This window comes from Acanthaster planci, linkage group LG05 (assembly GCF_054643075.1).
Source record: "Acanthaster planci isolate LZ-2023a linkage group LG05, COTS_SCS, whole genome shotgun sequence".
Taxonomy (NCBI): Eukaryota; Metazoa; Echinodermata; class Asteroidea; order Valvatida; family Acanthasteridae; genus Acanthaster; species Acanthaster planci.
The window spans coordinates 8,851,581-8,874,826 of NC_141781.1; the positions used below are offsets into that span (position 1 = coordinate 8,851,581).

At 39.5% G+C, this 23,246-nt stretch overlaps 1 protein-coding gene across 2 annotated transcripts in view; it reads right to left on the reverse strand.

The window, feature by feature from the left end:
- The window catches only part of rasa1 (RAS p21 protein activator 1), a 41,823-nt gene that overhangs the window by 15,505 nt on the left and 3,072 nt on the right, over positions 1 to 23,246 (reverse strand). For both annotated transcript variants that reach the window (XM_022250285.2, XM_022250275.2), the window contains exons 2-13: positions 22,711 to 23,038; positions 19,469 to 19,615; positions 14,070 to 14,205; positions 13,630 to 13,703; positions 11,292 to 11,409; positions 7,711 to 7,742; positions 5,717 to 5,769; positions 4,929 to 5,076; positions 3,976 to 4,054; positions 2,735 to 2,870; positions 1,448 to 1,530; positions 1,023 to 1,181 (exon numbers count right to left, since the gene is read on the reverse strand). In XM_022250285.2, coding sequence (XP_022105977.2) covers positions 1,023 to 1,181; positions 1,448 to 1,530; positions 2,735 to 2,870; positions 3,976 to 4,054; positions 4,929 to 5,076; positions 5,717 to 5,769; positions 7,711 to 7,742; positions 11,292 to 11,409; positions 13,630 to 13,703; positions 14,070 to 14,205; positions 19,469 to 19,615; positions 22,711 to 22,907 — 1,362 coding nt within the window. In that variant the 5' untranslated portion in view covers positions 22,908 to 23,038. The remainder of the gene's footprint in view (positions 1 to 1,022; positions 1,182 to 1,447; positions 1,531 to 2,734; positions 2,871 to 3,975; positions 4,055 to 4,928; positions 5,077 to 5,716; positions 5,770 to 7,710; positions 7,743 to 11,291; positions 11,410 to 13,629; positions 13,704 to 14,069; positions 14,206 to 19,468; positions 19,616 to 22,710; positions 23,039 to 23,246) is intronic.

Genomic DNA, 23,246 nt, shown 5'->3' on the forward strand with positions numbered 1-23,246 from the left:
TATGGTCTTTGCATACACGCAGAACGCATGCAAGAACCCGGTTGTAATAACCTGTCTTTCTTTCGCCGATTGGGGGTGCACTTCAGCACGGGGCAGATAGAGTACCAAAGTGATCAAAAGAAAAGGCCCTTGAATCAGCGACAAGAAAATGGAGAATTTGACTAGGCATCGATCACGTCAGGGTCACCAATTTGTAGTCAAACTACTTTTAAATGGCCTAAGCTTAAACCACATAGATATTTGTATCCCCTGAGGGCTGCTTTGCCCAGAAATAGAAGGTTAGGTTTTGGCAGACTTACGCTGAAAGCAAGATGAAAATAAAGGGAAAAAAAAGAAATGATCCGCCTGGGATTCTACGCAGTTCTGTGCACTTTCTTTATCAAAACAATTACACTAAATAATTATTATTAAGAGGATACAAGTCACTGATAGGCCACGTCTCCGTGGCTTACCCTTAGCTGTGTACTAATGCCAAATGGACCACCACAGGGACGTGGCAATACCAGCACACTGAAGGTACATGCTGGAGAGTGAAGCAACCTCCAAGTCCAAAGTCAGTGAGGAAAACAAGAGAGGGCGTGAGAGTGACGCAGGCTGTGCTGCCTTTATCTGCCAGTGCATCTGGAAAGAATTCTTATGCAAATGATCTGCGGCTTCGGTGGAGTCACTCCATCAATGGTGGCTCTACAAATATGCCACGCGCACAATGATGTGTGTAAAAGGCATCTGTGTGAGAACCAGAGCGTGAACCAACACGCACGCGTACTCCATTCATTTTCACTGCACTTCTTGGTTCAAAATGACGTCAGACTTAGGCTTTGGTTGACGCAGGTGCCTGATGAACAGTACATCTTGTGGATGAAATTTCTAAGAATGTGCGTATACATCTTGTATTATACCGTGGGTCATGCCAGAACATTCTGTCAATCAACAACATCCAATAAGAAATGAGTTTCCTCACGGTAAAAACTTGATCTCTACAGGCACACACCCTGAAGGGTTCACCACTTTCTAAAACTTACCTGAGCCAACTGTGGTGTTTCAGCATTCAGGTAGAAGACTTCAACATCACTCATTGCACGCACAACAATCTGAAAACAGTTGGGTCGGTTGAACAGGCTCTCATGGACCATGTAGACTGAGCCGTAGCCCAGATCAATCAAACCCTTGGGTTTGGTTCTCTGCAGATTAAAGAAGGAACACGAGACAGTTGGCCAGTGCTTTGGTCAAAACAAAAGTTCAGAGCATTTCTTTGTTTGCACTTAATTCTAATTAGCTCCATCTTGTATACACCTAATGGATTCAATACATGTACACACTTTTTGTTGACATAAATCAAATTATTTGCATACATGTGTAAATAATTTACATGTACACGTACATGTACTAGCAGGAGATACACTGATTATGCAATATTGGAACTTAACACCCCTTGTTAATTTCTCACCTTATCATTTTCAAAATAGTACAAATGTTGTTCAGTACTGTTCAAGACAAAGAAGTACGTCTTCCATTTCTTGTGCTTTGAGCCTACAGAAACAGAAACGGAACAGGCAAATACAGTAGAATTCAAAATGTGACTTTTTGTCAGGTCAGCAACCTACATGTAATTGGAACTGTCTGCTAGCTTTAGAGGTGAAATTACTAGGATGTTACACATTACAGAGTGATGACTGTCAGGTTCTTTTGGAGAGCACTTTGCCTGTGGCTATGACGGCTCTCACATTCCTTCTGATGATAAGACACATTGTCTACTGTGGACATTGTGAAATACCTCAAAACCATCTTCACGAAAGTATGCATGTGTATCCAAGGCTCAAAATAAAGAATGAAACGTGTAACACGGAGGGCGAGTGATAAGGTTAAAGTATGTACACGTCAGCAGTCCATGTGTGCTGTTTCAATTTGCAAATTAATTGAAACAGGCTCAAGCTTGTGAACAGGACTAATATTTGCCTAATGTTCTAGGCTTTAGAAGGGGTGGGTTGGGGAATGGTCTGCAAGTCTCATCGGTTTACATGCATTACTGTCACCCCAACATTTAAAAACCATCAAATACCAGGAAAAGCAAACATAAAACTCTCATAAATGATAGAATACAACAGACCGAAACACACTGTAAACATGGTAAACTCAACACAGGTTCTTTGTTCAGGGGCAGAGAATACACCAAGTACTTGTAACTTGCATTCATATAAGTTAAGGAAATCCAGGGGAAAAGTAACAAACTGGATGATACAAGACCTCAATTTTTCATTCTGTAAAAGCACTTTTGAGAATGATTTTGTACAAGAAAGAAAATTCTGTGTTCTCATGAAGGCATCTGCTCTGAAGCCTCATCAGTAAATGAAGTGACAGGCTGGTAAGTATTTATCCAACTGGGCTCGTGCATGCGCCCGGCAAACACATGAAGGACTGTGCATGCCAATAGAAATTGCTTATGCATGGGCAGCGCGGCCTGCACTAAGTGCACATAAACATTTAGGCAAGCGGCAATACGGGTGATTCACAACAGTGCACCTCCAAGAATTTGCAATGCGTTGGTCGATCACAATGTGCAAAATCTGCCGACCTAATGCGCATTTGGAAAGGGTCAACAAATTTCGCGCGTCGTGATTGACCAACGCGTTGCCAACTCTTGGAGGCGCACTATTGTGAATCACCAGTATTTTTCACCAAAGGGAAATCTCATTCCGCACGGCTAGTTTCCCGTCTCAGCTCTGATCTCACTTACTCTTTTTACTCAGGAAGCCCTGCCTTGCGATCCGATCGCCGGTTCCTGTCATGATAACCATTCCGCTGCTTCTCCTCCGGCGTATGTCCTCGTAGTTGACAGTGGAATCTGGATTTATGCGGTTCATCTTCAAATTCTACAACAGTGCACAAAGACAGAGGCAAATGAAAAACAAACAAATAAATGAATAATAATGCGTCCCTGCATGAACTGCATCTATTTCTGAACACTTCTAATTAAATTTTTGAGACAGAAGAGGGCAGGAATAAAAAAAATTCAAATAATGGGAAAATCCAATCCTTGCCTCAGAACATTCTAATATTGAATTAATATTTAACAGGATTAATAATTTAAACATAGATAATTATTCTGTTCTGATCTTATAATACAAATAATAGCCCATTATTTAAATAATTAGAAACAGGTTACAGATCTTTACAAGCATTTGCTCTTGCATCTTGAATCCTCATATCATTTCTGTTATTTTGATATTAAATCCATGAGAATATTTTATTTAAGGTATGGAAATAAATAAACTAAACTAAGCTAAAATGTCATTCCTGAAGGGATGGATTGAGGCTTAATGACAACAGCACTAGAAAAAAAATGGAGAAAAAGGTTGAATAAAATTACAGGTAATTAAGGAACTTTCATTCAGCAAACATGAAAGATGGCTACTTTTTGTTATCAAGCTTCAGTTTAGATTATTCCACTTTCCAGTGCTGACAGGTTGCCAATTTTAATCTCTTGGATTTTGCTTCCCACGGATCTATTGGTCAAGGGCCAAGGAAAATTGAAGTGAAAGGGAACATTTTCACAATGCCGCAATGCAAATACGCCAAGAATAAAAAAAGGAAGGAAATGCCGACTATATACGCATACTATAGATGCGGGCGGAAAACCCCAAGCTATTGAATCTGGATGGGGGAAAGCCAAGTAGAGACTGACAAGTACCAGTACAGTTTGCTTGATATTACGGCAGAGCTTGAGCCAGCGGTGCTGGAGTGACAAAATACGAGGTTGAAGAAGTGTCATTCCTGTGGGCTGTGATTGTGCTTTAACCCGCAATGAGCCAGGTTATTTTGGCCCATCTCACAGGTGAGGTGGGGGGGAGGAGATACATGTACATATGCGAAAGCAGCTAAATACACGCATATTATACAAAAATATACAATCTCGACTCATTCAAGGTTAAAACAAAGTCAGTGGACAATGATGAATATGAATTTAGAAATGGCTACCTTTGGCACAACTGGTGCACCTAACTTGTAACCGTTGACGATTTCTTCATTCTTGTAATGGTCAATGATGGCATCCAAACTGCAATTGAACAAAATCACGGACCACAATGGATGGTAAGAAAAGCTTCCTGGAAATCCATCTCGAACAACTGTATGTATATGCGTAATTTCAAAAATTAGGGGTCCATTTTTTTCATGTCCCTGTCACATCTGACATATGATTTTTTTTTTAGCTCAGAACACATTTTCTAATTTCCAAGAGTGATGAATTAGTGCAAATTACCTGCCAAACAAATAGTAATAGTTTGAAATAAATTCCGGTGATATTTCCATGTCAAATAACAAAGGTCAGATGTTACAGGGACACAGAAATGTCACACGTTTGGACCCCTAATTTCTGGAATTACCCATTTTTTCTAAGCACTGGAAATAAGAGCTTATCAATAACTGGCTCCCTGTCGGACAGTCACGCAATCTTTTTTCTGATGACTGGCCACTGACTCATGTTTTGATTCGGACAGAAAAAAACAACAAAAACATTTTGCAAATAAGAATCTCTCTGACATTGGACCCTTGCAAACAATTTGTTCATATAGATATTACACAGAACCTTTTCATGTGGTTTGCCAAATCACTAGAAGAACGAGCTCAAGTTGAACATGGACTTTCATGGATTAGTAAAATTTGTAACCAATGAAATTGAGTGAAGAGTCCATGAAAATCCAGTGAATCTCCCCCCCTTAGCCACAGAGCTGTTTATTTATGTAATCATCAATCCATGATAGACTGGTGTCATGTACATGTACATTGTACGTAACATTAACCCAACTCCCTGGGTTTGTGTAAAATCACAGTGAAATTGGACAAGCCACCGAGTATTATTTTCACTGCAAAAGTGATGCTTGCGCAAGAATGGAAATGTCAGAAGTTTAATGATGCAACCCGGTTCTCACCTGTGATAAGTTCGTCCACCCATCATGTAATGATGCTGCTGTTTCTGGATTCGGAACCTCTGGATTGTTGTGGGCCCGCGGAACGACAGGGAGTAATCACCAGGGTTCTTGTCACTGTTTCGAACCAAATAGCTGCCGACATCGCCCTCTGAACAACACATACAAGTACAACATTATTAGAAGGAAACGCTATTAACACATTATACACCTGTATGCACATAACAACTGTTTGTTACATGTACAGGTACACGGTGGTAATGAGGACTCTTACCAGTAAAAAATTTGGTCTGGGTGTTAAAATGAATCTTCGTCGTAAAGCATGACCTGTATTCTGCACAGCTCACATTTTCAGTAGGTTTCTAGGCAAGGATAAAAATGTCACACTTGGCGGTCACTCGTCACAGAGCCAGTTTCCATCAGTACTGACCAAACAACATGGAAGGATTTCTAATAGCAATAACCAAATCTTGGCATGATTTTAGAATTACTCCAGCTGTAACAACTTTTTTCTGAGTACTAGAATGTGAATGTCGCTTCAGGGTCCAACAACACAGGGCATGTACATTGAACGTGTGAAATTGACATTCAGAAGTAACAGAATGAATGCTCATGATTAGTATGTAATTCACATGGATGATTTCAAATACACGACTCTTCATATTCCAATTTACCCTTGTGAAACATGAGTCATTTTGGAACACAAACTTGTACTTTTCATGTGATGGACTTGTGAAGACTTGCGACGGATTGGACTCCAACACAGAACCTAACAGTGTACAAGCACGCACCTTTGAGTAGTAACTCCGCTGCAACCTCTTTGGAGACGTTGCCATGATACCATCTACATGTAAATGACCCAAAGAAAAGAGTGACAATGGTGAGAATTAGTTTGCTTGTCCCAACTGAATTCCCCATCAAAACACTAGATCCTTCTGCTGTCCCATTTACACTGTGAGCTAATACAGAATATCACTGGTCCTACGTGTAGTTCAAGTTACAAATTAATCTTTTTAGTGTATTTATTCTTACGTGTAAATCTAGTGCTAGGAGGAACCTACCGGTACGGAATGTTTATGTGCATGTACATATACATGCCTATTTTTTACTATAAACCTGGGGATTTTTAAATCACTTGGGTTTGCTATAGCAACACATTTTTAGAGGTGTACCAGTTAATAAGATATTTTAACATACAGGTACATGTATAATTGAGGAAATAAATATGTGCTTGGCCGGACTTAAACTTAAACGTTTGTTTCAGACCAGCTCAGAAGAATGGACGTTACTAAGTACTAGCTGCAGGTGAGGGCATTAGCAGCAGTATTCTCCTGAGCCGGTTGTAAACGACCAAGTACATACCGGGTATTTATTCTCATTCATAAATACCATTTATTAAGAGAGTCATAAGAAGTCACCCTATCATAAATTTCCAAGGAATTTGTTCAAGAATTTTACTTTCATTAGCCCAAACGACCCTGTCCATTTTACGGGTACATTGTGAACACAGTCCAGAAGAATCTGGACTTGGCACACGCATGGCGAGTCCTGCATGTCATGGAGTACACAGACTCTTGGCCAATACAGTGTAGGTGCTAATGCATTTTTATGCAGTTGGCATTATCAAATCACAGTGGGCATTATCAAATATTAATACATGGGTCACGTTGTGCATTGTTGAGTAGGGAGACTGTCCAAGGTATTTATGAATAAAGTCTACATGCTTTGTCCATCATCCTTCAATTGAAATCACTAATCTCAAAATGTGAGTTAATGTACCGTATAGCAAGAAATGTACATGTGTATTTGATACATTTTCCAACATAATGGAGCACAAGGAACTGGTTGTTCAATGATTCCTAAAAAAAAAATTTCTTGCAGCAAAATTTATACTTTATATGAAACTTCTTTTTCATCTTTTTAAAGGGTAACAGAAATTGAAAACATTCAGTTCACGTGAAGTATTTCAAAATAACAATAAATACGTAACCATTTATAAAACATTGTAAATTGAATGTTTACCCTTTTAAGCATTCTGGCAATGATGTCATCCAATCAGCCTGGGAGCACGAATGGCCAAAGGGGGATTTTTTTGTGGGCGGGGAAGAGCAGAATCTTTTTATTCTTTTTGGGGTCTCAATTAATGGGGTAAACATTAAATTAACGATGTTTTGGAAATGGTTACGTATTTATTGTTATTTTGAAATACTTCACATGAACTAGACATTGTCAATTTCTGTTACCCTTTAATGGACTACATCTGGGTTTCTTTTTTTGGGGGGGAGAGCTATAAAAAAGTTAACTTACATGTAGAATACATGTACATGTACAGCCAATTAGAATGGGCCAAATGTAATTTGTTGTTCGCGAGTTATTGTGGTTTTTTTTCTGGGAACAAAAAATTAAATTTGAACTAATAAATCTTGGCAGCACTTTTCAGCCTTGCATTGTTTTGAATCCCCTCCTTTTGTCATTTCGCAACATGATGTAAACTGAAAATGGATGAGGTAACAGAAACATGATGTATCAACAGCATTGTTGTTTCGATTATCCCCGATATCCGGCTCAAGTTAACTTTAGACGCTCTCATTTAAAGTGACACACAAAGAAATGCTGAGCTACATGTACACATTGTTATTGTTTCATTTTCGGTAGTCATCAGGGAAAGCTCTTCTGACAAAAACTGTGACAGAGCAGCGTTGGGCCTTTTTTGCGAGGGACCAACCTTTCTGCACATACATGTACATGTATGACTCAAAACTGTGAACTGCCAACATGTACTTACATTTTCCCTTCATTTATGTCAGTATCTTTATCCTGCAGAGAGAGAGAGAGAGAGAATTGAAACAAAGACTGAGCTTGACAATAAAACATACACCACTCAAATAACTGACCACAAACAAAGCGATAAACTGGGTAAGCAAAACCAAAACAAAGGCAGGACTTTTACTCTAGTCTTTAATAAAGAAAAGCATACCTAAAACAGTTCGGTATGTACAGCACATGAAAACATATTACAAAACATGTACCGGATGTCTGTGTACAACTTAAAACATTACGGGTATGTTGAAAATAACACAGGTTTTCAAATATTATGTATTACGGTATACGCAGTACAGTAAAAACAGGTCTTTAAATTAAAATTGAAGACTGCACTGAAGTACACTGTATACATAAACATACATGTACACCTGTCATGTGCCCGTACATGACACACATGTACATGTATATAGGAATGAGTCCTTCTCAAAACTGCAATCACCAGTGAGTGCCTTCACACTGGCAATGCGACATTCTAACAATAAAATGATTCCCACAATAAAGGAAGAACAGAATGCGCAACTAGAGACCACTTCACACATGTGCCTGAAAAGAATGCACATGGCGCTTCCCATGAAATGAGATCATCGTTACAGGGCTAACAATACAGCGCAAGAGCAACTGCTCCTTCAAATATAAAATGATATATACAAGAACGGTATGTACTGGTACATGATACACACGTACAATAGGCCTAGCCCCAGGAAGTCTTCATCACGTAAAAAGGAGGGAAAAAAAATGGAACAGGGGTTTGTGATTCAACATTGATATAATGTACATGTACATCAAATACATGTACATGTTCACTTTCTCGGTACACACACACACACGTAAGCAGTGCTCCTCTCATGTACATGTACAAACTTCTGCTAGCTTCTCTACAGGAAACCTGCACTAAATTTCCATCCATCCTCCTTCTCATAGGGTAACTTGGGTGTTTTCTGGCACAACACTTTCAGCTCTTTAACTCACTTTACATGTATAAACCCATACATGGACATGTATTCAAGTCTCCAGCTAAATCAGCACAGGCACATGCACATGTCCATGTACATGTATGGTACTGTACATGTACATGAATGTGTTTTTTTCTGTACACTAAAAACAAGTCCAAACATGTATGTCATACAATTAAAGAGATACACAATCGCGGACTATCTACACATGTAGCTGGTATGCGTACGCGCTGTATAATGAGACGGATGTTCTTGTACATGTAGATGTACCCATTACATGTATGCACGGTGTATACAGTCCAAATCATCTGTCAGCCCTTAGATCAATTATTTCAACATGTACTTGGATCATTTATAAAATTAACAAAAATGAACCGTACATGCTACAAGTAACAACATGTAGGTATCAGTGCCAGAACTTGAAGGTGTATTTTGATTTTTTTTTTTAAATGTGTGAAAAGGGTCCTACAGGATTCTGCTTAGTGTAATGCAAAAAGATGTACCTTCCTTAATCAGTTTGGTGCTAACAAGGTTCACGTACATGTAGATCACATGTACATGTACATATACTCCATGTAACATGTGCATGTACATGTACCTGGTGTAATGTCCCAAATATTCAGGTATCAGTTCCTGTTCCCGTACACATACATGCACATGTACATACTACATGCTCATCTGTACAAGTGTGCCATCTCCTTGTACAGGTGCACGTACATTGTACTGAAGGACAAAAGATGTCCAACCAATGCAAGAGAAAAAGACGTTTAGCAGAGTCGCCTATATCCACACAAGGTTGTCTCCCTTCTGAAAAGAAGATAAGGCATTTAGGGGTTAACGTACCGGTAGGTCATCTGTGACAAAAGGAAAAGGAATAGTCAGGGAAAATGTCAATAAAAATCCTGCTGAAAAGAATATTCACCTTGCAAGAAAAACAAGTATTTCCACTGAGTGTTCTTAACTACAAGTACAGTTGTACATGTACACAAAACAAAGGCATGTCCTGACTACATGTACCAGAACATGGGTGCCAGTATTCAATGGTAACATGTGTACTGAATGATGTACGTTTTTAGCTACAGCGTTTTCTTATAACCGGTACATACATTGTATGCTAGTAACTGGCTTTTTCCATTTTCAATTTTTCAATTCACTTCAATAAACATTTACATGTATGTAGAACTCTCCAATGCCAAGAGGTACCAGTACATGAACAAATACAACCATGAATAAATTTAGGTAACCAGAGAAAATAATATTTCTGAGGGAAAACATGAGGTCACAGTTTCAGGGACTTTTCTTGTATATCTGAGTCCATTTCATTTAACCCTTTTGGGAGGAAAATTAGACTGCTATACTGTATCTATGTACCAACATGTATACACGTACACGAAGGTTTTTACACACCGGGTAGGCAAGTACATGTTCCGGTAGTTTGATAAAGTTTTAAACTTGGAAGAATTAAACTGAATGAGAAATTCTGTAAACATGGTAAATGTAGAGCACTTTAACAAGGAGCAACTGTTCAATTGTCAACAACCAGTTTGTGTGCACGTGCAATGTACGTCTTCATGTACATGTGCCGGTATGCACTGCATGCATGCAAACATGGCAAGCCTTCGTGTTTGTGCATGTACATGTACAGTGTATTGCACTACATACATTGTATTAATACGGTATGAGTAATGGTTTACAAGTACATCCTAAAATGCACGAAAGAATGTGTGCGAATAGTAATGCATTATTATGTACACTGTACAATGCCAAGCAACACAATCATGTACAGTTGATGCAGTGTTTTCTCAGTCCACTGGCATCGATTTATTGATCAATAAATTACGGGTGATGCTGTATCAATATCCAGCATGTCATAACACTTGAATTGATGATCTCCGATTGATCACTTTGAAGGGTGGACGAACAGGCAGCCGAGTGCATCGTGGCACTATACTGGACCGGCCAGAGATACATGTACACCTGTACGTATGCATTCAAAATGCACGGCACCGCGGGCATTTCACGCACTTTGTCATGTCTGCATACCATACACCTTTAACACATTTTCTAAATATCTCCCGCACCCACGCATGATCTGAGTGTTTGAAACGCACATGTCCATGTGCATGCACACAGCTTTTGAATGAACATACAGATTATGCAAGTAGCAGTATACATTGTTGCTGTATTGTTTCAATCTTAAAACAAGTGTGGGACTTGTAAATGTACATTGTACAAGCTTACATTAATGGGTACAAACATCTACAGCTGTTTGTATTATATATGTATATATTAGCATTACACATGAACATGCAGAGAGTACTTCATTTTATCTCGATCACCAACCACTAAAAGAGGCACAAGACTAAGGCACTGCCAAGTAAAACGACAGAAAATTTGAAAAAGAATGGGCTACCTGCATGCATCACTTCTGAAAATCTATGCAAGAAAAAAACTATTGGCATCGACAGTATCTCAAATGTTGGCACCAATTATCCCCCAAATCAAGTGTCGGTGCAGGTTAACATGACTTGCAATTTCAGATTTCTTTGTTCACGTGAAAAAAAAAAGAATCTTATATAAATCAACTTACTATGCTTTTGACCAGGTCATCTATGACGATGCCACTCTCTCCTGTTCTTTGGGAAGTGACCCATAGCCAACCGTCTCCCAATTCATTATGGACGACAAACACCTCTCCTGCAGAAAAGCTGCAACCAAGAACAAAACATACATTAGGCTTACACTCTCAAACAAGTCTTTCTTTCCCTTCAAATTTAGAAATTATCATCTATGGGGTGACTTGGCACAACTGTATCAAATAGTTTGCACACAACAACAATCAGTTTGGCATGCCTGTTTTATGACGAAACCTACAAGTAAATATACCGGCAGTACTTCTTCTGTATTAACAGGTAAATGTGCATCGGTACTGTGCTACTGATTCAAAACTTTTAGACCATGTTGCTAATTTCCTAATTTTTATCTGGGTTGCCAGTCAACCAAACACGTGATAAGAGAAGTTGGCTGGAAAGATGAAACTGGAAAGCCTGAAAGTCTGAGGGCTGTGGGGTATGTTCATGAAGTTCTGTGTCCTGTATACCCACAATTCCATGTTCCCCGAGTGCAAGCATGATAAAAGATTTATCTTCAAGCAAACTTGACATGCAGTGAAGATGTTATATACATGTGCTGTAGGTGCCTATGAGCGCAAAGGCGCCATATTTGAATTTACCGTAATTTTTCAAGATGTGCATTTTTAACCGTTTTGCTTTTAAAGTAAAAAGTGCGCAATATGCGGAGTTACCGGTTGAACAATACATTATGCGGGTTTTGACATGGACTGTGTAACATATCACACTGTTTGTTGCCATGGATCGACCGATCAGAATTGAGGATTCAAGTTGGCTTGAAGATAAAACAAGTATATACATGTATGTTCTTCCATTTATTAACCCTTCAACCTACCTACACATACTGAAGTCTATGCTGTGAAAACAGATGTACATGTATGTGTCATTTAAAGTCTGACAAGCTTGTGAATTCATGCATTCAACTGTAATTCTGCTTGGATGATGCCAACTCTTTTTTCTTCAATCCAGCATTATACTAAATTGCAATGGAATGACAATGACTCAAAGCATCACATTCATGAACACAAACACAGTATCAAGTTTTGCCATCGGAATATTGTGTCATCTATATTGCAAAATCACTACAGTGTAGGTTTATATTACAGCAAAATGGTGAACATACACGTACCCTACCACATGTAAGACAATTTATAGTAGTTACATGTATTTCAGTACCGCCAGACAACAATAATGGTTTGTTTAAAGACACCCCCAAACCATCTTCCATTTGTACACATACATGTATCGTGTATGCACATACCAACCTCCCCCCCTATGCAATTGTTTCAAGGCACGTTCTAAGGCCATGGTGTACCCCTACTGGTACATGTCATCCAATATAATTCAAAATGTCACAATTCAGCCAAGGGGCTTGCCAACTGTAAATAAACTATAATTTGCTGGGTCAGGGAATCCTGATGGAGGGGCCACTGAGTTGACGAAGGGTGTCAGCGTGTGAGTAGTGCAGGAGAGAATGATACTGCTGGCCTAACTGCGGCATTTACATGTGGGGTATGCTTTAAGGGGACTGTCACCATGCAGTGTAATTTTAGGCAAGCAGTTCTTGTAATGTTCAGCTGATTCCCTTGTGTCCTACTTATACATTCGAACTTCCAGTTGAGCCTTTTTTGAGGCCTTTGGTTGCTTTCTTATTTTTCTGCTGATGGAAATTTATAAGCAATTTGCCAGTAAGTTTGATGCCATCTGCATGTATGTAATGCAGAAACCTCATGTGCATTTCTTCAAGGAAATTCACGACAAGTACCCTTTAAATACATGTACAGTGTACCATGTAGATAAATCCAAGCAATGTTTTTCTAGGGGGGAGGGATCTGCAAGTCCTTAAATGCACCCTTACACATGTACCTTCCCCCTTCCCCTCATCCAGGACCCCTCATCCAGAATGACAATCTACCGAACTAGGCTGCAATGTTGGAATGCACCAGGTTGGAATGTTTGTAATAAATGGATTTATTATTTATTGGAATTCTACAATATGAGTACAATCTTCAAGCTCAACTTCTTCCTCCAGATACATGTTCAAGTACATGAATAACACAGTCTATGTGTTTGAACAAGCACAAACTTCAAAGCTGTGTGCCATTAAAAATTATTCGTTTATAATGAGGAAACTTTGTCTCTCCAAGGAAAATAAACCTGATCGCATCGAATTTAACATTAACTTACAAAACACAGACACTTCTTTTCATCGCATTCTGCAGAGGTGAGTCTACAGTGTGGGCCAAAAATGGTGTGACAAAAATTTCTGTCTGCGGATGTGGTCATTTTAAAACCTACCTGAGCTCATCTGTGTCAGGCACTTTAGTATAAGGCAGGACAGCCACAACTTTCTTCCTGTCATCAATCAGAGGCTGGCAAAAGACAACAAGTCAAAACAGCAATTTGTGGGGGCAACCCAAGGTACATGTAAAAGTCAAATGAAGCAACACAATATATATCGTTAAATGCAAATAAAAACCACACAAAACTGAGCAAGAAATGGGTTTGAAAGGAAGGTAATGAATCATGAAAGGAACTCAACATATTAGGGAAAAATTAAAGGTACATGTATGTGTATAGATGAAGACCAAGACAACAAATTTTAAAGCTAATGATGAAAGCACGCTATTTGTACTGTATGTCAAAAGAAAGCAAAAATTGGTGACAATAATTTGGACCCCCCACCCAAAACACTACTGCAAATCTATATCTCTATCTGTGCATGCATGCCAGCCTACCTCAGGCGGAGGGACAGGATAAAGCAACCTCTCATTCTTCAAGATATTGGAGACGTGAGTGTAATAACCAATCAATTCAGCCAGGGATGGGAACTGTCGTCCGCCAACGTAATAGTCGCCACACAATGCCGTGATCCTGGAATAATTCAAACGAAAACGGCGTCAACAGTAAATACACAGTGTGCGGCACAAGCTGGGGAGACAGCAACACAATATGGACAGCTGACGACGAAGGAACAATTCTACCATAGAACTCAAGTCATTCTCTCTGATTCTTATAATCTCCATACTGATACATACATGTACACGTATACACACATTCAAAAATGGATGATACATGTGCTGTCGATCAGACAGTTTTGCCTTGCTTGTGCATTTATTCCATTTTTATTGCCGTACCTTTGCACATGCAAGTGCTACGTTTTGAAGTCAGTGAACTGATCAATGTGCACTGTAATACATTCGATGTAATAAACATTCAACGCTACTGTGCAAATATCCCCAATTATGGCAGCAGTAGAAACATGACCTCAGCACTTGTACCGGTACAACGTACATGCCCTACAGTTAATCCATTTTAAATGTCAGTTTCAAACGGCTGATTTTACATGTAAATCAAATATTTCTCATTAAATGAATACTGCCGGTATTTTGCAGTATACAAATGCCCATGAGCACGTGTAGTGCTGTACCTCTAAGCAGACACACAAATCTTGCATGTCCATACATGTAAACAGTAAACTTGCTCAAAAGCAATGCTTGCCCTTATTCAGTGATGTCCAATGAAAAGTTTGATTCGACATGCTGGTAGGTATGTGTACGCACGCAGATGACCAATGTCTATGTCCAAATCAAACGTCCCACTGCCCTCCCATAAATAATCACTTCATAGGTTACATGCTAAACCAACCCTGTGAAAGAACAGCATGGAGCCAACTGAAATAGAACAAAAAAAAAAACAAGCCGCTCAAATACCCCCTCATGAAAAGTCACGCTGACACAATTTCATTAGAAAGTAATTTCAGAGGGTCAGTAAATGAACATAGGAATGAGGGAGGGCTTTCCCAAGGACTTCCACTTTATCACAGCTGGATATATCTTCAAAAGAGACAGACAAAATGAAGACTGATTATGGCTTCAACTGAGACTTGAGTTAAACACATATACGTACATGTACTAGGTGCAAGTACAAGTGGGATGAACAGGTGAAAAGGCATTGTACATGTACATGTGCGTCCAGCTTTACATACACGTACATGTACGTACTGCACAATACCTGCAAAGTGACATGCACCCCTGTATTACATGTACATATACATGTACTGAACATGTATACAAGGACTCAAGTACTGCCAGCATATACTGTTTAGATACTTGTCTGAGTACATGGGTACGTCTTTTTTCTTTTTTATTGGAAAGTCGGGACCAAGTTGTGAAAAAACTGTCCCAATAACATTTGTGATCCCTGTCACATCTACACGTGCCAGTATATTTCAACAAGGGTGTAGTCCCAATAACCCAGAAACATAGGGTACATGTACATGTACACAATGACTAAAGCGCATAAGAAGGCAGTCATTGTCAACCATTGTTGGACTGCTTTGTTTTTTTGCAAGTACATGAGTATGTGGATAAGGCTTTTGATTTCACTCAACACTAAGTTATGGTATCCGAATTTATGTACATGTAGTTTGTTTTGGGAATGCCATCGAACAGTGTCACACTTTTCAGTAGTAGTGCCCATTGTCAAATCTTCAATCCATTCAGACTTAGTACTTAATAAACATGGATACAGTAAGTTCTTTGCAATGAAATAAGTTTACATTCTTCAAGCAGACAACATTTTACGTGTACATGAACCGCCTGAGAAACTATGTACATGTACAATACACGCGCAAATGTGGTACAAAAGTGGCTTCTTCCGCACTGTCGCGACCTCATGCTTAATACTAATACTGAAGACGAAAGTACCCGGTACTGCATGTAGTGCTCATTCTCAGACCTACCAGGAATACATTACATTACATGTACATGTGGCATTATACTGATACAATGTACTGTTACCAGTGCACCATTACCATTGCATACAGTACAGGTCCAAAAAAAGTTCTGCATGTCCTGCATGAAGCTACTACAAGATGTACAAGGTGTACATATACATGAATCATCCCTCCCATTTTTTGTTGGTACGAAGAAAATTAAGGCAGGTTGCAAAGACGTTTTCAGACTTCCCGACAACCAAAATGTATTCTAGAACTGTACATGTATGACATACTCCGGTACATTTGTGTATACCTGTCATGCCTGCAGAACATGAGATCAAATGTCGCTTATGGGCTTCCCACACCCAACAGACTCTAAACAGGGTCACAAAATCCCACAGACAGGTCTACACTCAAACTGAGTGGTACACGCATGTACTGAGCCTTGCAATCTTGGCCTTTAGGTCACAATAGTGAAAAACCAAAGTAATATGATACATTTTCAAATTCACAAATAACAGGTTGGCATGGTTGGAGTACATGTATCATACCGGTAGCTGGCTACTAATGAATATAACATGAACATGTACAATGTACGTACATGTACAACACACATACCGGTATGTACAGTACATATAAACATGTATGTAAACTTGTACAAATATACATCATGTTCCTTTTTTTTCAACATGCATGTCCATTACACATCCAAGCTCAAGAAAATTACCGCTAGTGTGAAGTCACCGGAATTTCAGGAAATTTTTTTAATACAAACTAACTATAGGTACTACATGTACATGTAGTAGGTTTGGGTTTCAAGAAAGTGAAACCCACAAACGAAAGTTAGAAGACAGAGAAAAAGAAACAGACCAGAAATGGCATTTACACATGTACTGATGTGGGCAAGTTTCTACATGTTCACGTTCATGTACGTGGGTAATCCCAGAAATTAGGGGTCCAAAAGTGACATCTTCGCGTCCTTGTTACAATACATCTGACCATTGTTATTTGACATGGAAATATCACCAGAATTGATTACAAACTACTACTGTTCGTTTGGCATATGATTTGCATTAATTCATTACTCTTGGAAATTGGAAAATGTGTTCTGAACTTACAAAATCATATGTCAGATGAGACAGGGACATGAAAAAAAGATAGACCCCTCATTTCTGGAATTACCCACGTGTCCCCAGTACAGCGGGTGTACCATACGGTGTGATCAGAGAGTATGTTCTTTCATTTCTAGTCATCATTCACCCCCTCCCCCCAGACAACAACTCTGAATCAATGTCATATTAATATTCTGGGATATTTTGTCGACATGGACCAGCCTTATTTGTTAGGGTTCGCTCTGGCCATTTTCACTGACACTGAATGTGAGAAGTCTCAGTGTCTGCAGTAACGAGGCAGCGAAACCCTCCTCATCCTCCCCCAGAAAAACCTACCCAAAGCCACAACAAAACAAACAGCAGTGGGATAAATCAAACGTAATATTGGAATTCTTCCTCAACCTGTCATTTCCTTGACGTTTAAAGCACATCAATTACACAAGTGAAACGAAACAGAACCAGGCAATCTCAGTTTAGATTAATTTTTCTGCTTTATCGAGCTCTGATGCCAATGCAGATAAAACGTAATTCATAACTTTTATGAATCAGTTTTGAAGAGTGGGCCAGGTACATGTACTGTACATTGTACATGTAAGTGGGTACATCTTACTATTAATTGAGTAATACCTATTAATATCTAGGTCACTGTGTTCCTGTCAATAGGGTGTTGACATTCTCAATCCCTTCCTGAAGGCAAACACCACTTCCTTGTATAGTGGGTAATCTAATATGTGACCAATTCAAGCAATGTTAGTTTGCAAACCACAAGTCTGCATGTCAACCAAAGCGGCTGTTGAGAACGCAGAATGCGTGTTTGTGCAAAATGAAAGGAGGGATTGCAAACACAGGACTAGAAGGGTAACAGATACCTCAAGAGGCTAGCTTGGTGGGAAAAATGGCGGGGCAGGAGTTGCAAAGGGTGAACTTCGAGTAACTATTGATACAACATACCAGCAGTTGTCAGCAGATGTCATAAACATTAGCAAAGCCTAATGTGTACCATACGCAAGCTGAAATATTCATTAGAAACAGGCTCATGTTACAGACAAATGTGAACGTGAAGCAGATTTTTAGTCATGAATTATTCCTGGTGAACTTTCTTTAAAGGTGGAAATAAATCTATTTGCAAATGCACAACGGAAATGCTTCCCCTTAACATCACAAATTGACAGTCACACCAAGCTCACAACTACATGTATGGCTATACTCTCTGGTTGGGCATTCAGAGTTCAATGTACTTGCATCATGATGATAATTTTTGCTGAAGCTGAAGTTTGCATAATTTGGAGGTCAAAGTTATACACCTCTCAGGCTGATCAGTTACTGGTCAATAACACATCATTACTTTGCAATGCTAAATTCTAAATTATTCTAAAAATCCTAGAATGTTCTTGAGAAAACAGAGCCTAAGAGACAAACGATGTACATGTGTTTTGCCTTGTTCAAGTAACCTCTGCCTTTTATTTAGGTTGAAGGTCAACATGCACCCATCAAACATTTATTCCTTTTACCCAAACATAATTTTTACCTTTTTGGACTTTTTAATTGATTTTTATTTTTATTCTAATTTTTGGTGAACAGTATTTCTGATTCTTTTTATCTTTTTCCTTTTTTAATAGGACTACATTTGTACATGTACTTTCTTGTTTCCGTTATTATTATTATTTGTTTATTTCTGGTCATGATATCAAAGATTCCTCAAAAGCAACCTAGGCACTGTAGCTCGCAAGCCTGAAGAAACCTGTAGACAGGAGACAATGTGAAGCAGTGGGAGGAAAACCCCAGAGGAATATTCTGCATGTTCTGGGTGAAACCCACAGAATTGGGTACGGGCTGAAAACTCAGTCTACATGTGGACCAAGTCGGGAATCGAACCCAGACCACAGAGGTGGAAGGTGGGGAAAAAACCACTTCGCCAACCTGACTCCCATGGTGACGCATGAAAACAATGAACTGGTGATGAAATTATTCAGTAGGAAGCACAGACTGTTTGACCGCCGTTGTAACATATCAATGCTCATTGTCATGAATTCCTGCTGTTGTCTGCAGAGTGAAGCTGACTAGTTCCATACACATTTCTTGTACTCAAGCATTATTTCCTGTGGCCTTGTGCTCATACTCTTTATAAGCTCATGAGTGACACGCAACATCGCAGAGTTGAATTACTCCCAGCAGAGGGTCCTGACATTTGAGGGCAGTTTCCTACACTGTAAATCACAAGACGAGTACTTCACTGCAATGTTACCCAAGTCTTTCTCGGAGGCAAGGGCAAAAAGACAGTAGAAAACGGCGTACGTGTACCTACCTGAAATGCTGGAATCCTTTGATACCAAGGTAAGAGAGGACATAGGAGCCAGGCTTGCGCTCACTCTCCCGGATCAGATAGCTGCCAACTCGAGCACCGTTGAGTCTCATCTCAGCTGTCATCCGGTCCATGCGGCCATGATACCACCTACAATGAATATACATGTACCCCATCAATCAATCAAACAACTGGACAGTAACAGGCAGCTACATTGTACATGCAGCATAGCTAACGTTGTGCCTTGAGCTGCAATTTGATGCAGCCTCGTTGGAAAACAGCCCCTCAGTCCTGACTGTGCTCTGGGCACCTTTGACACTAGCCAAATTCCTGCAGGATTCCTTGTAGCACTCAGCATAAACAATGACATGGGTAGTCAGGGAGGACATGTCAATGAATTTGGCACAGGCGGTGACAGGATCAGTCACCCCCGAGCCGCTGTTCTTTAGATGCAGCATTCACTGAGAAAAAAAAAATCCCACAACAGTTTCCAAAATAAAGGACCAGATGATTTTTTTTCTTTTAGGGACCAATTGTTTGTGGGTTCAAATCACTAGCCACTGTATATTATTTTTGGGTTTCATTCAGCATGGACATATCAAAAGCTACTGTGCATGTGTTACAGCTAATTCATATTAACATTAATGATGACTTGATTGACAGGTCTTGAATAATAAAATTGAACAAGAAATCTATTCGATTTTAAAACAAAAACGAAGGCACCCTTCCCCACTATTTACAGTTGCACAACTCAATTAATTAATTGAAACAGAAATAAAAAAGACAACCATCAAATTTTGTTGACCGTCTTGGAAGTACATGTACATGTATGTGTCCGGTACCAATATACCCGTACAGTGTACATGTACGTACTACCTTGCTACAAGTGCACTTGTCTGGGTATAAGTTCCAGTACATTTTCTTAAAATACTGTACAAGTACCCACTACTGCAAGGCAGGAACTCTACGGAGACATCAGAGGCAATTGCCTTGATGCCCCTGGTCTTTGCTTCCATACCCACTGAAATGTCCCCATCGACAAGTTGATCTTCTAATACAAGTACCCTTTGCAAAATTATGAGAAACTGCCTTGTCCTTTCAAGAAAGAAGTTCCCGCCCTGCATGGTGACTATGGGCACAGAATGTTTAACCCTAACTACCCAGAGTGATTTACTAGGAACCATACCCATTCACACAAATTCAAACACCATATGGTAAACTTTGCACAAAATCTGTTGGACTCTGTTTATTTTGGGTATGCCCGAACCCATGTTAAAGCACAAGCAGTTTAGGGGTACAGTACCCAGTGCCACAAATTCACACACTTTACTGGTGTTCAATTCTGTGTGGTTAGGGAAGGTTAGGGTTAATGTACATGTACATGTATGTACTGTGATAGTCTTTGCATGCATGTACGTACATGTACACCATACACTGTTGCATACAAGTATGTACATGTACAGCACATGAACCATCTACAACGTAGACAACATGAACGCACCTGTATTTTACACTTAACAAGCCCTGTCTGGAAAGCTGACACTGTGTTTATTGACAATGCAGGCAAATGAACTTCTAATGCTATTTAAGAGAGTAATTACCTATTTCAAATAAACACTAATTGGATCATGCTACAAGTACATATGTATGCTGGTCTTTCCTGATTGCAACCAGTACACTGTATGTAGGGCTTTATTTTGCTAGCAATTCCTTCTATTTCAGTGTCACTCATCATGTACTTTTAATTTTAAGTTTAAAAAGAGACAAGGTTTTTCTTCCATTTGCCAGGGTAGGCTGGTACTAGTAGCATTCATTTGGCACGCACAACTTTTACTGCTGAAAGTTTTCTTGCAGTGCAAGTGCGACACATTACAGTATATGAAGAAGTTTTTATTGCATAACGTTGTCTAACACCTTGGAAGTGACCGGACAAGAAGGGTGTGCTACTTAAGCCATATATGTATTTCCGTTGGGCTTTTTCTTCCACGGCCACACGGAAACTTACTGCAACATTCTTTCGCGTCAATTTACCGCAATACCCATGTGGACTTTTTTTACCCTAACGTGACGTTTATTTGTTGAGTTAATAATAATAAAAGACCGGCTGATTACAAGATACATGTACACTGCCCGTGCTGTACAAATCATGATGAAATTGGCAAAATCTAACCACAAAATGACACATCAGACAAATTTGGCCAAATCTGCCACAAATACATGTAAGATGTACCCACACACAATGTGTGTACATACATGTAGCTTTATCCGGACACACTTTACTGTGTGTGCTTGGTACATGTATGCTCCTGTGCTGTACGCACAAAGACTGGGAACCATACAACCATTTTTGCGTGCCCGCTATCGATCTCTATGTAGCAGTAGTCTGGTTCGTAGGTTTAGCATGGTCACGGTCAATCTACATTGTACATGTACGAGGACTTTTTTGCACCCCTGCTAACTTACTGGGGCTACGCAGAAATCTTCCTCAATCCTTTTCGGCTTGTTAGTTTTACATCACAGTCACTGTACACATAAGTTGACGGCGACGTTAATTTACCATGTGTTCCCATTGGATTTAATTTTGTAATTCCACAGGAAAGTTGTTGTAAGTTAACCAATAAAAGTCCAATGGGAACAGGGCTTTTTCAAGCCAAGGGCTTTGTAAAACAAACTATTGGAAGTTACTCAGAGAGTCGCTAATCCCCGGAATGTCTGGATTTAAATCACTTGCAAAGTTCTTTGCTTGTTGCTTGTTTTACATTTTTATATCAGCAAATTGCTTTGGTGTAGCCAGCAAAGATGGAGACCAACCAATAGTGGGTACCCACCACATAATCTGGTTATTGTGCCAACGCAGATCTTTGACTTTGATTAAATTACTTTATCTAATCCCTTTGTTAGCATGTAGAGATTGAAATTGACAAGACAGTCACAAAACTGGGGAACTTTTTCAGACTATCCACAATAACAGAACTCATTCCAAATGCCCAGATTTCAGGGGTGTGAGTGTTTACAAGAAAGCCGAAAGAGCTAGCAAATATCTGAAATTTAGAAACTTCCCGTGATTTTGTACAGAGCAGTTGTACACAAAAGCTGAAATTCAGTGTAAACACCTGAACAAAAACAGCTGAAATTAGCTTAAAAGCTGAATTCATACACAAATGACATTTACTGAAAGAGACACTCCTCCCTTCAGCAGAAATTTATCCCCAAAGGACCAACAGTATAATGGTGAAAGCACATACTCATTTTGTGGCGGTGCAGCCAAGGTCCCATCTACCATCGTGGGTTCGTTCTTCTCGGTCTCAGCATAGGCGTCAAACGGGTCAAACTCATCGTGGATATTCAAGTTGTGCATATCCTCCACACTCTGGTTTGTCGTTGACGTCCCCAAGAGCCGCGTGCGACCGTCTGCCGTGACTGAGCCTGATGAGGCAGCCATTTTTAGGGGCTACCGTCGCAGAAGAAAGGGGAGAGAATGTCCCAGAGCCAGAAGCTCGGCAAGGAATGCTGGCGGTGCTGCCGGAGTTAGGGTTCAGCACTTCACCTCTGGTGACAAGATGACATCAATTCCTGCAGGAAGTCAAAAGGTCAAAAATACTGAGCGTTGTTCCTTAAAATAAATCAACTACATGTAATATAACACAATTTAACAAACTTTAAAAGGAAACAGTTCTTAATTGAAACTATCAAAAAAACATTAGGGAACCGACAAATTAACGTAATGTTGTTGATCAAAGGAAACGCATGCGTCAGTTGGGTTCCAAATAAGGATGCAATA